The sequence below is a fragment of the Chinchilla lanigera genome, unplaced genomic scaffold (genome assembly GCF_000276665.1).
Source record: "Chinchilla lanigera isolate Chin_1 unplaced genomic scaffold, ChiLan1.0 scaffold00081, whole genome shotgun sequence".
Taxonomy (NCBI): Eukaryota; Metazoa; Chordata; class Mammalia; order Rodentia; family Chinchillidae; genus Chinchilla; species Chinchilla lanigera.
In genome coordinates this window covers 6,730,906-6,746,095 of record NW_004955482.1, presented here as the reverse complement: position 1 = coordinate 6,746,095, position 15,190 = coordinate 6,730,906, and the positions used below count along the sequence as shown (strand labels likewise).

The 15,190-nt window shown below is 54.6% G+C and overlaps 1 protein-coding gene across 1 annotated transcript; it reads left to right on the top strand.

Annotated features, from left to right (window-relative positions):
- Orai1 (ORAI calcium release-activated calcium modulator 1) lies at positions 1-14,147 on the top strand (the record flags this gene model as incomplete). Its single annotated transcript, XM_005403114.2, is given in 2 exon segments — positions 1-323; positions 13,186-14,147. Coding segments are annotated over 2 exon segments (894 nt in total). The 3' UTR covers positions 13,786-14,147.
- Between the last annotated feature and the right edge of the window lie 1,043 nt (positions 14,148-15,190).

The window sequence follows — 15,190 nt, the reverse complement described above, 5'->3', positions numbered from 1 at the left end:
CGCGGGCCGCCGCCGCTGCCGCGTGCTCCATGCATCCGGAGCCCGCCCCGCCCCCGAGCAGCAGCAGCAGTCCGGAGCTTCCCCTCGGCGGTGGCAGCGGGAGCAGCCGGAGCCGTCGCCACAGTGCGGACGGGGAGCCCCCGGGGTCTCCGCCGCCGCCCGCCGTCAGCTACCCGGACTGGGTCGGCCAGAGCTACTACTCCGAGGTGATGAGTCTCAACGAGCACTCGATGCAGGCGCTGTCCTGGCGCAAACTCTACTTGAGTCGCGCCAAGCTCAAAGCCTCCAGCCGGACCTCGGCGCTGCTCTCCGGCTTCGCCATGGTGAGCTCGGGCCGCCCTGCCCTGCCCCGCCGCCCCGGCCGTGCCGCTCCGCCCGCAGCCCCGACGGGCTCGAGGGGCGCAGCCTTGAGTTCCGGGGCCCCGACGCGGGGCGGTGCCGAGCTGTGCAGGTTCCCAGACTTGGGGGACTCAGGTGCCTCCAGATGAGCAGGCTTGCGGCAGCAAAAGTGAAAGGGACTCCGGAAGGATGCGTCCCTGAAGTTAGAGCGAAGTTAGAACCGAGCCCTGCCTGCGTGCAGGGGAGGGGCGGGAGCGTGGGTGCGACGCACTCCGGGACAGGTGTTAGGAAGTGTGACCCGAGGAGAGCCGTGTGTGCCCTGACACTTGCGGCGAGAGGGTGTTTATTTATTGGCTTCGCTCGCCTTCCCTGGGAGAGGGGATTTCCTGACGCTCATTTGCACATTTTCTGAAAGCCTCAAGCCTGGGGTTTGACAACCACTCCCTAGCTCAGTTCTTCGGCAGAAACTCGCCACTGAGTCACTGTGTGGGGGAGGAGGGCTGGACAGGTTCCCCTTAACCTGCTTTTGCTTGGTGAGGGGGCGGGCACGGTCCCCACCCGCTGTGCCCGTGAGAAGCCTCTGAGCGCTGGGGTGGGTGAGGCTGCAGCCCGGGCAGAAGTGGAATCCTGGGGCACAGCACTACTTAAGTGTATTATTGTCACTTTGGGTGACATCAGTCTGTGCAAATGCCCCCCTTGCCCCCCCTCCGGCACTCCTGCTTCCCCAGTGAGTGAGCCCGGCCCTTGGCGTTGAGGAAAGGAGCGGCCGCACCCTGGTGCTTTCTTGGAAGAGCCTGCGTCTGGGTCTCCCTGTGTTCTGCAAACAAGTGGGCCCCTGTGAGAGCGCCGGAGCCGCCAGAGGGGAAAGCAGTGCTCAGACCTCAGGGCGTCACTCCCTCTCTGGAACTTGGCTTCCAAAATGATACTTGCAGACTCCTTTTCAAAAGTGTCTCTGACTTTAAGAACACGGTTGAAGGCACTCTTAAAAAGAGATGGGAGAGGGCCGGGGGTATAACTCAGTGGTACAAGCGCCTTCCTGGCAAGAGCAAGGTCCTGAGTTCGATTCTTGGTACAAAAAGAAGAAAAAAAAAAAAAAACAGAAAAAAAGCAGAGCAAAAGGGAAGAGATGGCTCCCTAGTTTTCAGCTTAGGCCAACACGAGTATTTGTGAGCTATCAGACCCTGTCCCATCCCTACAGAATCTCCAAGAATAGTTGACATTTACCAAAAACTCCCTGAGCCCCAGGCACGGGGTGGATTCCTCACTCCTGAGCGTGCTGCTCTGTCAAGGGACGTTTGCAAGCCTTGAGCTCACCTGGCAGGGGAGGATTTGAATCCTGGCATCCAAAACTTGGTTAGCTACATGTGCCCTTTGTGATGTAGGGAGCTCCGGTCATTCTGTAGCCAGGGGCAAGGTGAGACTGAGCCTAGGGAATCGAAAATAGAACAAAAAGAGTCTCTTTGAAGCCAGAGAGAGTTTTACACCTTGAGGGGAGGGAGCCATCAAGTTTGGTCCTTCCCGCCAAGCGCTCTGGGCTTAAGATGGTAGGGCACAAGCCAAGGTTGCATGGTGGCACACACAAGCCTCTAATCCTAGCACTCTTGGAGGCTGAGGCTGGAGGATCCTAAGTTCAAACCCAGCCTAGGCAACATAGTGAGACCGTGTCTCACAAAAAGGAGTTCGAGTGTGAGGGTGCAGCTCAGTGCAAAGATGGGGTTCAGTCCTCGGTGCTGCAAAACAAACGGTGGGGCACCAGTTCCCTTTCTCTTGTGATCGTGATCCTAATCGCCGCTGCCCCTTCCCACCCCAGGAGAGGCAAATGGTGACACTTTCGGTCTTCTCAGCTTCTCTTCCTTCCTGAAGGACTGGCCTCCTTCCTCTTGCTAAAAGCAGGGCAGGGAAGTGGGGAGGCTGGACAGCCTGGGCCCCGGGTGGGCTTCGCCGACCCTCACTTTGCCTGGGCTCCTTACCTTTCCCAGCCTGGTGGCTCCGCCCACTGGTGGCCTCGCCTAAGTTTTGCAGGCTGGGAAGGGCTGGACCGGGGAGCAGTTAGCAGAGGGCTTGTCTGGGAGCTGGAACCCTAGGGGAGAGGCCAACACCCAGCTCTTGAGGCAGCCTCAGGGAGGAGGGGGTACCAGGCGGGCCCAAAGCCATGGCGACAGAGTGACAAGTTTCCTGGATTACTCCCCCTTGGCCTGTGAGTCAGCAGCACCAGCTTCCTGCCCCCCCAGGGCTTCCTTCCTGGAGAACTCAAGGAGCCCGCATGAGCTTCAGTCCCCAGGCCTGGGAGGGCTGGTGGGGATGCTGAGTTCACCTGGAGGCTGAGATGGTGAGGTTGAGGGAAGGTCCCCCAAAAGGCCTGGTGAGGAGTAGGTGATTCCCCACTCGGCAGTGTAAAGATCTGGCCAGGTAGGCCGGGCGTGGTGGCGCACGTCTGTAATCCCAGCACTTGGGAGGCTGAGGCAGGAGGATCGTTGTGAGTTCGAGACCAGCCTGGGCTGCATAGTGAGTTCAAGGCCAGCCTGAACTGCATATCTAGACCTGTCTCAAAAAGACAGAAAAAAAAAAAAAAAAAAGGTCTGGCCAGTTGCCTGCCAAGTGTTGGGGATAGGCGCGGGGACCTGGGGCAAGTGGCTTTACCTCTTCGAAGTCCGCTTTCTCCTATGTCCAGAGGTGGAAGGTGGAGTGCACCTGGGTGGTAGAGTGCTTGCCTGCCATAAGCAAGGTTGTGGCTTCAGTGCCCGGCACTGCAAAGGAAAACAGTGTCTCCCCCGGAGCCCCGTGTGGATTCCATGAGGCTGGCCCAGGTGAAGGAAGAGTTGAGGAAGTTTAGGATCTGGACTCTGCACATCGCAGACTCAATTCCTGCTCCTCACGGCGATTCTGCAAACAGCCATGGAAGGAGGCAGGGACCCTGCCCAGGGCTGGGAGCCATGTCCCAGTGCTCCTGGAGAGAGAGGACCCTCGGGGCCTTGCTGCGGGCCTTGCCTCGGTTACCTCTCAGCGTGGCAGTTACCGCTCAGCTTGGCGCTAGGCAGCCATCCAGGCCTGACCCGTCCCCCGCAGGACTGCGGCGATCCGGGCCGCTGGGGAGGGCAGGCTGTAACGTTAGCCTAAGCAGATGATAATTGGGAAGGTCAGCCTGCTTCGGTAAACAAAATGCTTTCCATGACCTGGGATCAATTATTTTTGGATTATCTGCCTCCTCAGGTTCTCCGCCTGCCAGCACCCTTTTGTTCCCGGGGTCCGGAGCCAGTTTGAAGGTGGCAGGGAGGTGGAAGGAAATGCTCAGAGCATGAGACTTTAGTGAGCGGAGATCGGGGGGATGGAGACGAGAAGTCACTGTACTTGCTCTGCTGTAGGCCCATAGTGATCATCTGGTGATCACTAAGCCCTTGCTGTGGGTCTGCCCCTGGGCCACAGGCTCTGTCCTCCTCCTGCACCCTGGGGAACTGCTGGTCAGCTGGAAAGAGCCTTGTGACAGGTGTTGGAAGCGAACAAGCCTCGGAGCAATAGGGACAGAGTTGAGAAGCTGATTCCAGCCGAGCAAAGTAAAATGCAGCAGCCTGATCTGCGCGCAGCTTTGGTTCCGGTCCCAGCACTGGCTGTTAGGGCTTTTTGACCTTGAGGAAGTCACTTACCCTCTCTGGGTATCTGTTTCCTCATCTATCAAGTGAGGCAAGCAAGCCATGGTGGTGCATGACTGTGATCCCAGTATGCCGGAGGCCAGGGCGGGAGGATCACCACAAGTTTAAGGCCAGTCTGGGTTACACAGAGAGTTTGAGGCCAGCTTGAACTACATAAGGAGGTCCTGGCTCAAAATAAATAAATGCATACATACATACATACATACATACATACATAAAATGGGGCATGGGAAGCTGAGGCAGGAGGGTCACAGAGAGTTTGAGGCCATCCTGTGTTATATGGTGAGTTCAAGACCAGCCTGAATTACAAAGTGAGACCCTGTCTCAAAAATAAATAAGGGCCAGCCAGGCGTGGTGGCGCACGCCTCTAATCTCAGCATTCAGGAGGCTCAGGCAGGAGGATCGTTTTAAGTTCAAGACCAGCCTGGGCTACAAAGTGAGCTCAAGGCCAGCTTGAACTGCATAGCGAGATCCTGTCTCAAAAAGACAAAAATAAATAAATAAATAAGGGTAAGGTCCTGAGTTCGAGTCCCAGTACCAAATAGATAAATACATAAAATTTAAAAAACAAATGTTTAAAATGGGGCAACAGGGCCAGGTAGAGTGCTTGCATAGCATATAAGAGGCTCTGGGGTTCAGTCCTCAGCACTGTGAAGCACATAACAATAAAAAATAAATAAAATAGGGTCATAATAGCATCTCATTGGTGTGAGAAGGGGTGGTTATTTGCAGAGTGTTTACAGCACCTGACCGGGGGCCCAGGAAGCTGGCCGCTGTTCCCGTGGTGTCCAAGCAAGCGCGCGCTGAGTTAGAAGAATGTGATTCCAGCCGAGCCCTGGGGATGGTGGAGTTAGGGTTGGAGAAGAGCCCTCTGGTCTGCAGAATGCCAGAACAGTTCCTGAGAGAAGCAGTACGGTCCCTGGCAAGGCTGGGGGCTGGAGTGACTAGGCTCCTGTATGAGCCGTGGAGGGTCTTGATTGGGTATTTAGGAAGCTTGAACTCTTACGTAGGCAATGGGGAGCCATTGAAGGCTGTAGACAGAGGGGCCATATGAATGTATAATATTGGTGGCGATGATAGTTATTAGCTCCTGAATCCCTGTTGTGCCAGGCATGAGCTTTTCTTTCACTCTTACTTAATCCTCACCGCAGCTCTTGGAAGGAGGTACTTATTCTACACAGGAAGGCGCGTTCTCCTAGAGGCCCACATTGCTAGTGAGTAGGACTCAAGTTCTGGTTTGTCTGATTTGGGTTTTTTTCCGCTCTGCCACCACAGCCCCCTTAGCTGGTTGAAGACTGGGCCTTTGAAGCCTTCCAGATGCCGGGCTCGGGGTGCCCCATTTGTGTGCAGGGCTTCCTGCAAATGGAATTTTGCAGAATGCTGGTGAGAAGGGCGTTGTCAGCCCAGCAGAGAAGCCTTTGTCCAGGTCCCTAAGGGCCTGTGGCAAGTTTCTGGAATTCCTAGGTGGGGCCAGGTGAGCCCTCTGGCTGCCAGGTCCCTGGCCTGTGAAAGAGGAGCCCGAGCAGATTTCCTGAGCAGCACTATGGGGACAGCTGGGGGCTGCAGGGAGAGTTCCCTCCGTGGAGGAAGAAAACTTTAAACACATCAGCAGATTCCCTCTGATGGCCCTGCAGAGGGACTTTAGCCATCCCCCAGGACTGGAGGAACGTGGACGCAGGGGTCTAACCTAGGACATGGCCACCTTTTTCAGTAGAGGGCAATGCTATCTCAGTGGTACCTGCCCAAGCCTGCCACTGGCCACAGAGTGTATGTAAATTAATGGACAGCATGGCAGTGGGCCAGTGAAACTACTTAGAAAAATTAGTCTGCTGACCCCAGGTCTGTGGTGTCCAAATTCTTTGTGTGCTGAGAATCGAACCCAAGTCCTCAAGAATGCCAGGGGTGGTCGTGAGTTCGATTCCCGGTACCGAAAAAAAAAACCCCAAAAAACGAAAAAAGAATGCCAGGGGCTTACCTTTGAGCATAAAACCCTATCAAAATTGTTAGCATTGGATGGAGGAGGTGGTACACATCTGTAATACCAGCACTTGGAAGGCTGAGGTAGGAGGATCGCCATGAGTTTGAGGCCAACCTAGGCTACATAGCAAGACCCTATCTCAAAAAAAAAAAATTGTTAGCACTAGCCTTAGTGATTTATATGGTTAGAAATTACATATGTGCCAGGTGTGGTGGTGCACACCTGTAAAGCCAGCAATTGGGAGGCTGAGGCAGGAGGATCGCCATGAGTTGGAGACCAGCCTGGGCTACATAGTGAGAGCCTGTCTCAAATCCCCCACCCAAAAATTACCATATGTAAATATGAATTATGATAAAACATCCTGTAATTGTATTTTTTTGTTTTTTGTTTTTCTTCTGGTATCAGGAATCGAACTCACGACCTTGCACTTGCCAGGCAGGTGCTGTGCGGCTGAGCTAAATCCCCAGCCCCAGCATCCTGTAATTGTAAACACACATAAAAATAGAAATGGAATAGTTGAAAATAGCAGATATGGGGGCTGGGGATTTAGCTCAGCCGCACAGCGCTGCCTGGCAAGTGCAAGGTCGTGAGTTCCATTCCTGGTAGGAGGGGGAGATAGCAGATAAGCTAAATAATCAGTGAGTGTTGTAGAAGGTCTAATACAATCTCCTAGCTCCCAGAGGATCAAGGCCTTACCTGCCCCTGTCCATTCAGCTTCCTCAGCCCCTAGGGAGAGTAGAAGCAGCAGACATAACTCCATTGTAGGACATGATTGGTAAGTGTGGCCAAGGGGAAGCATTGATTGGAGGCACTCATCACAGTCTAAAAATACTTATCTGATTAGTAGTTAGTGCCATATCTCCCCAGCCTCCTCCTTAGGAACTGAGATACTGCTTTTTGTTTTGTTCCGTTTTTTGAGACAAGAGTCTTGCTAGATAGCATGGGCTGATTTTAACTCAACTACCAGCATATAGCTCAGGCAGGCCTTGAATGTGTGGCAGTCCCCCTGCCTCAGCCTCCTGAGTGCTGGGATTATAGCCATGCGCCAGCACAGCTGATGGAATCTTGCTGTTTTATTTCTGCATTATTTCCAGTAGAGCTACACAACCCTCAACACAGTAACTCTTTTCCACCAACGAATGAATGCCGTGGTATTCACCCCAGAGGCCAGGGTTGGGGGACACTTGGAAGATAGAAATCTTCAGAAATTAGAATTATCTCAATGAAGAGAAAGTCTAGGCCTGAAACAGCCTGGTGGGCCACACGTGTAAACCCAGCACCCTGGGAGTCTGAGAGAGGAGGATCGAAAGTTTAGACCTATCCTGGGCAACTTGGTGAGACCCTGCTTCAAGATTTAAAAATAAATAAGTAAACAAATTAAATAAATAAAAAGGGGGTAGTGCTCAGTGTGAAGGCCCCGGGTTCAATCCTAAGTGCCACACACACACACACACACACACACACACACACACAAAAAGAAGTCTAGACCTGTCTTCCTTTCCTTGGCTGCAGATTCAGCCTGTTAGTGGCTTATGACATAAATTTGGTGAGTGGCCGCCAGGATTTTCGTAAATGATCTAAGAGAGGAAAGCGATACCAGCGCACTGTCTCTGAAGATAGATGGTGTTGGCGTGCTTCAGGGTGAGTGGTGCTTGGGCCCGCTTTGTTAAAAGCGTGTGGGTCTATTTATAGGAACATTCGGAGCACTGGACTGTCCTGGTCAAGGGGGTTTGTAAACCACCCTCGCCCTTTCTTAATAGACGGTTTGCGCTTAAGTGGGGCTGGGGGCTGGGACTGCTCGGATGGCCCAGTGTGACCCACTTGAGAGTCCTGGTGGGATGAGCCCGAGACAGGGTGGGCTGAGGATGGGGAGCTGGTGTCTCCCAGGTACAGGCGCTGGCCTCAGGCCTGGGCTCCCAGGTGCCCAGGTCTCCATGGGCCCTGCACACCTAAGGAACGGACGGTGGCACTGGGGATGGCAGACACTTGGCAGAGTCAGCCAGGATCACATCAGATCGCGTTGGCCTCGGCCTTCCCTTGGGCCTTGGCGTCCCCACCTTGGGGGAGGGTGTCGCCCTGCCTGCCCTGAGGCCCCATGTGGCCAGGTTCAAGGAGGCTCAGGGCTTGCTGGAAGCTGTGTATTTTGGGCTAACGGCCTGCTCTCAGGCTATATTTACCTTGTGAAGCTGCTTGCAATCTGATCTGATCTCTCTGGGCTCTGCTGGGCCCGAGTCAGCTGCCAGACCCCACGAGGCCCTCCTGCCTTGACTGTCCCCCTCGGGGACACATTCCCCAAGTGGGAGGGTTCTGGAGAAAGCGAGACTTGGATGCGGTGAGGCCTTGTCACCAAGATCCGTGACTTATGCCAAACCCCGGCTTTCATCTCGCTCGGAATCGTGCCGTGCGTGCGGCCCCGTGGGGATGCCCTTGGCTTCTGCTGCACGGTGTGCACATGGCCAGTGGGAATGCGGGGTCCGGTGAGGTAGTGGGGTCCCTCGCAGAGTGGGCAGCAGTCACCTCTTCTTCCTCCAATGTCCCCCCTTCTCCCCAGCTCAAGGCTTGGTGTCCCCACTGGGTGTGTCCGCGCAGCTGCGGTTTCTGGCCCTGGAGCTTGTGGTGTGACCAGTGGTGTGTGAGGGGGCTCTGGCCAGGTGGAGCGGGGTGCACTCCCCTCGTGCGGGGTTGGAGACAGCACGGGGAGCCCAGAGCGGGGGCCGGGATGGGGCGAGCGGGGTTCACCTTCCCCAGCCTGGGATCGGTGTCTAGCAGTGTGTCTCTTCCGCTGCAAGCTCTGTTTTGCTTTTTAGCTGAGATTTATTGGGTTTCTGCTGGGGCAGGCCTGTGCTAAACATTTACACTGCAGAGCCTCATTTAACCTCCCTAGTGACCAAGGGAAGTGCCCTGGACCCTTATTGCACATGGGCTTTATTTTATTTTACTCTACAGTACCGGGGATACATGCCGGGCCTTTGTGCTGAGCCACGGCATAGCCCTTTTTAATGCTCTCTTTTGAGAAAGAGTCTCACTAAGTCCTCTGAGTTGCCCAGGCTGGGATCAAATTTTTGACCCTTCTGCCTCAGCCTCCCAGAGTGGTGGTATCGCAGGCCTGTGCCACTTGTAAATGGGCTTTAGAGTGGCTTTGACTTAAGGTCTCCCAGCCAGTGGGAAGATAACCCTTTGGACAGCTGATCTCACCTCTTCTGAGCCTCACTTTCCTCATTTGTAAAAGAATAGTATAATGGAGCCACGCATGCTGGTGCCAGATTGTAATCTCAGCGCTCCAGGAGGCCGTGGCAGGAGGATCACACGTGCAAGCCCAGCATGGGCAACGTGGCAAGCGCTGGGGATGAAGCTCTGTGCAGAGGCCCTGGTTCAGTCCCCAGTACTGGAAAAAAAAGGGTAATAATGATGGCACTAAGCACTGCAGACACTTTACTGTATGCCAGGTCTTGGCAGAGGACTCTGTGTTCTTTTCATCTTTGGATGCTCATAACCACCCAAAGCAACAGACATGCAACCTGCAGCTTAGACAGGCTGTGTGTTAGGGTCGAGGGCACCAGCACATGCCTGGAGCCAGGGCTCTTTGGGAGAGGGTGGCTGGGATATAGGGCAAGGCCTGGAGTTACCTGCAGACACGATCCCTACCCCCAAAGACACCCTAGCGCCGGCCTCCGAGCTCAGAGACACTGCGCGCCAGGACCTGGAGCAGCCAGGCTGAGGCCTCTCCTGCGCGTCCTTCTCGGGTTTCAGGTTCCGGGACTCCGGGCCAAAACAGGAAGAGGAAGCGAGGGGCTGGGGAGGGGGCGGGAGGCGCGGGCCTTTCCCAGGTGAGTTCAGGGCTGGCAGCGGAGACCAGGGGCCGCTCCAGGAGGACTGCAGGATGTGGCCCTAACCTGCCTGCCCTGCTCGCCCTCCCTGCTGCCCCCTGTCCCTCACCCGCATGGACCAAGAGTTCTCAGGGTTGGCTTTAGGCCACCAGTGATCTTAAAAACAGTCAAAATCCTGATGGCACTGCCCCAAATTTACACAAGCTGGAACTGTTTGGTAAACTCCCAGGCTGCAAAATATGTATCTTCGTCAGTTGTGGGAATTCTTTTTTTTTTTTCCTCCTTTACTGGGGATTGAATTCATTGCCCTCGTACTGAGCTGCATCCCTAGTGCATATGTTTTAAGACAGAGTCTTGCTGACGTGCCCAAGTCGGGCTTATACTTTTGATCCTCCTGCCTCAGCCTCCCAGAGCAGTGGTGTTAATTATGAGAACTCTTAGGCAAAACAAAGGAGCCCATTGAAATGGTCTCAGCAGACCTATGAAAATATAAACCTGGATGTTTTAAGATCGAGGGGCTGGGGATTTAGCTCAGCGGCAAAAGAGCCTGCCTGGCAAGCGCAAGGTCGTGAGTTCGGTTCCCGGTACCGGAGAAAAACAAAAAACAAACAAACAAAAAAAAAAGATCGCCCACCCTTTTCCTGAGATTCTCAGAGGTCAGCTCAGCCCTGGAGTATGACCTTGATCTAGCCACTCCTCCGTTTTCAAAGAGAGGGGAGAGACCTGCCCAAGGCCCCAGGGCAAAGCCAGGGTGTTGATGGGGCCCTGTGTGCCTGTGTGGCTTTCTAGCTGAGCTTGTCCTCTGGGACAACTTCAGGGAACAGTGGTTTTGCATTTTATTTTATTTATTTATTTTTTTGTTTTGTTTTTCTCTGGTACCGGGAACCAAACTCACGACCTTGCGCTTGCCAGGCAGGCGCTTTTGCCGCTGAGCTAAATCCCCAGCCCCCAGTTTTGCATTTTAGCTTCTAAACTGATTAAGTGGGCATGGTGACACCCTTGTGATCCCAGCACCGGGTGGGCAGGGCTGAGGCAGGAGGACCACTGTGAGTCAGAGGCCAGCCTGGACCACATGGCCAGACCCTGTCTCAAAGAAACAAAAAGAAACAAACACACTGAATAATAATGATAGAGCTCACTTCCCGGTACCGGAGAAAAACCAAAAAAAAAAAAAAAAAAAAAAAAAAAAGAAAATGATAGAGCTCACTTTTCCTGACATTTTACTGCATGCTGAGCACCAAGTATTTCGTGTGGATTAACTAATGCTCCTGACAACCCTCTGAGGCTTGTACCTTTACTCCCATTTACAGATATGTAAACGGAGGCAGAGAAAGTTTAAAGAACCTGCCAGAGCCGCACAGTCTAGCAAAGGGCAGAGGTGTGAGAGTTGGGAGCCAGGCAGGCCGGCAGAGGAGAGCTGACCCCTGCCTGGGGTCCTGCTGCAGGGCTCAAGCTGCAGCAGCTTCCTCCCTGCCTGGGGCAGTGTAGTGCAGACTGTTGGGCCAACTTTAGCATCACACTCCCATTCTGAACCTGAGCAGGTGCTTTGTAGAGCGTCACTACCCTGCCAGGCGTGGCAGTGCACACCTGCAGTCCCAGCTACTCAGTATATGTGCTGCCGAAGCAAGCACAATCCCAGCTACTTGGGAGGCTGAGGCAGGAGGATGGCAGGTTCAAGGCCAGCCTGAGCAACTTAGTGAGATGGTCTCAAAGTCACAAAAAAACTGGCATGCATCTGTAATGCCAGCACTTGGCAAGGCTGAGGCCAGAAAATCACCAGTTGGGGGCCAGGCTGTCTCAAAATAAGTAATCCAAAAAGGGCTGAAGGGGTAGGTCAGTTTGAAGGCCCCCGGTTTAATCCCCAGGACCACACACAAAAAAGCAGGGCGGCCACGCGTAGTGGTGCACGCCTTGGGATGAGGAGGCAGGAGGATTGCTGTGAGCCCCAGGCCAGCCCTGCCACACAGAAGCCCTTGTCTCAGAAAGCCGACAAGACAGGCAGGGTGGAGGTGACTCGGTGGGTAGAGCGCTCTCCTGACGCGTGCGGCCGTGGCTTCAGTCCCCCCCAGTGCTGCTGGCTGTCGTTGACGCCTGTGGCCCTTGGCCCCCAGCACTCTGGGGCCGGCCTGGCAGCCGCTCGCTGCCCCGCTGCTGCTGCACCAAATCTGATGAGCTGGCCGCTTCGCATGAGGGTGATTTGCAGGGCCCAGGTGACGGGAGCGGGGGGCGCACCCTGGAGTGTGGCCCTGATGACCCCAGGTCTCCAGGAACCAGGGAGCAGTGGGTGTATCCCCCACCCTCAAGACTGCCTGGGGCTGCTGGTGCCTGCCTGCCTGCTGGGGTTGAGCCTGGCTCTTCCCAGAAGCCTCTGTGTTTCCTCACTGTATGTGCTGCGCTCCTTCCCAGAAGGGCCTGCGTGTGCCCTGGGGCTGCCCTGTCCAGCCCCAGCTGCGGCTCCTGGTCCCCGGCGCAGGGCAGGAAGGAGCAGCCGTGTTGGGGTGTGAGAGAGAGTAAGACCGACGGGTGGCCAGGGTGCTTGTTGAGGATCGAACCCACGCCCTTGCATTACTGTGGAGTGACAACCCAGCCCCTATTTTAAATCACTGTAAGATGTGCATAATGTCAGATTTACTATTTTAGCCATTTATGGTGGTTGGTTGGCAATGGCAGTGCTACCATTTGGCAAGTGTTTTCCATGTTCCAGGAACTCTCATGTAATTGTTAAGGTAATCCTGTGTATTAATAGGGTATCCCTATCTTACGTGTTAAGCTCTCCTGAGGATAGCCAGGTGTAGTGGTGCATGCTTGTGATCCCAGGCACAGCGCCTGCCTGGCAGGCGCAAGGTCGTGAGTTCAATTCCTGGTACCGGCAGAAAAAAAGAAAAAGACTAGCCAGGGATACATAGTAAGTTCAAGGTCAGCCTGAACTACATAGCAGAAAAAAAGAGAGAAAGGAGGTTGAAGCTGAGAGGTTAAATGACTTTCCCAAGGACACTCAGCGAATGGGCTCCAAGCGTGCTTTTTCACCGGTTTTCTCTCCTCTCTCAAGCCGGGTGGATGGGTTTCTTTAGGGCCCCCACTCTCTTTGTGATACCAGGAATTGAACCCAAGGCTTTCACTCTTAGGTACATCTAAGGTCTTTTTCTAATTTTTGCGCTCACCCAGGGCCTCATTCAAGTTGCCCAGGCTGGGCGCGAACTTGAGATATCTCTGCCTCAGCCTCCCAGAGTGCTGGCATTCCAGGTGTGCACCACCACACCTGGCCTCATGATGCCCATTACATCCACGTGGAAATTGAGGCCCAAGGTCCCAGAGGCTGGCGGGAGGAGGAGCAGGACTTGAGCATGGCTCTTTGCGCCCTGCCACTCATCCAGCTGCCTGTCCCCTCCCCCAGGTGGCCATGGTGGAGGTGCAGCTGGACGCCGAGCATGACTACCCGCCGGGGCTGCTCATCGCCTTCAGCGCCTGCACCACGGTGCTGGTGGCTGTGCACCTGTTCGCACTCATGATCAGCACCTGCATCCTGCCCAACATCGAGGCGGTGAGCAACGTGCACAACCTCAACTCGGTCAAGGAGTCGCCCCACGAGCGCATGCATCGCCACATCGAGCTGGCCTGGGCCTTCTCCACTGTCATCGGCACGCTGCTCTTCCTGGCCGAGGTCGTGCTGCTCTGCTGGGTCAAGTTCCTGCCGCTCAAGAAGCAGCCGGGCCAGCCTCGCCCCACCAGCAAGCCGCCTGCCGCTGACATGGCAGCCAACATCAGCAGCGGAATCACACCGGGCCAGGCGGCGGCCATCGCCTCCACCACCATCATGGTCCCCTTCGGCCTGGTCTTCATCGTCTTTGCCGTGCACTTCTACCGCTCACTGGTCAGCCACAAGACGGACCGACAGTTCCAGGAGCTCAACGAGCTGGCCGAGTTCGCGCGCCTGCAGGACCAGCTGGACCACAGAGGGGACCACCCGCTGACGCCCGGCAGCCACTATGCCTGAGCCTGCCGGGCCCAGGCACTGAGGCCTGCACGCCCTTCCTTCCTGGTGGCCTTGACCCACGCCAGCTCAGGGGCGCCTGCGCGGGGCCCTGGCTCCGCGGGCACAGAGAGGCAGGAAGAGGCTTTCGAAAAAGGGACTGCACCTTGAGACTTTGCTCAGAGAGAATAAGCACTTCCTGTTCTTCCAGGGCCAGAGAGAGGACAGATGCTCTCTTTGTCCCCTCCCTCCACCCCCATGTCATTGCCACCCAGATGCTTCTGTCCCCGCCTCCCTCCCCACTTGGTGGTGTGTATGTGTGTGTGTGTGTGTGTGTGTGCGTGCGTGTGCGTGAACATAGAAATATACTACTAAGGGACACCTCCTCCTTGTGTCTGCATGTGTGTTTCGGCTCGACTCCCTGGTGTGATTTCTCCTGGAGTTCGGGTCGGGTGAGCCTCCAAGCAAAGTTTCAAAGCTTTTGGGAGCCAGATGTGATGGCCCAACGCCTGTAATGTTAGCACTCCGGGAGGCTGAGACAGGAGGACTGCAAGTTTGAGACCAGCCAGGGCAACTTAGGGAGATCCTGTGTCAAAATAAACAAAAATGAGGCTGGGGATGTAGCTCAGTACGAAGATCTGGGTTCAGTCTCCCGTACAGCAAAATTTAAAAAGAGGGGACTGGGTCTGTGGCCTGGAGTGCAGCCCTTGCCTGACTTGCAGGAAGCCCTGAGTTGGATCCCCATCACTGCAGAAATAAAAGAGCTTTTAATATTTTTTTTTGCAGAGGGGAGAAATTTCCAAGCAACACGGAACAGCTGCATGACTGCTAACCAAAATGTGCACACACTCATTTCTTTCTGTTGGAGGCAGTTACGTTCTGTGAAGTCACCATGAACCGTGAATACTGGATTAGCGGCTATGGGAACCACTGCTCCTAGGGGAAGCCAGGAGCCAGCCTTAGGCCTAATGTTTTGTCACTGATAAACATGCTAGCTTGTCGTCTGTATAAAGACATCTTTATATTGTTTCAGGAACACTGAACTCACGGCTAATAGCACTGTAGCTCAAACCAGAACAAAGCTTATCTAATACATGGGGTTTTTTTTCTTTTTTTTCTGTCTTTTTGAGGCAGGGTCTCACTATGCAGTTCAAGCTGCCCTTGAGCTCACTTTGTAGTCCAGGCTGGTCTCAAACTCATGACGATCCTCCTGCCTCAGCCTCCCATTTGCTGGGATTACAGGCATTTGCCACCATGCCCAGCTAATACATGTATTCTCTCTGGAAGACATTTTTAAAAATTTGAGGGCTTGGGCTGGGGATTTAGCTCAGCGGCAAAGCGCCTGCCTGGCAAGCGCAAGGTCCTGAGTTCAATTCCTGGTACACCCCCCAAAAAAAACCAGACAGGGTCTTGCTGTGTGGTCCAGGCT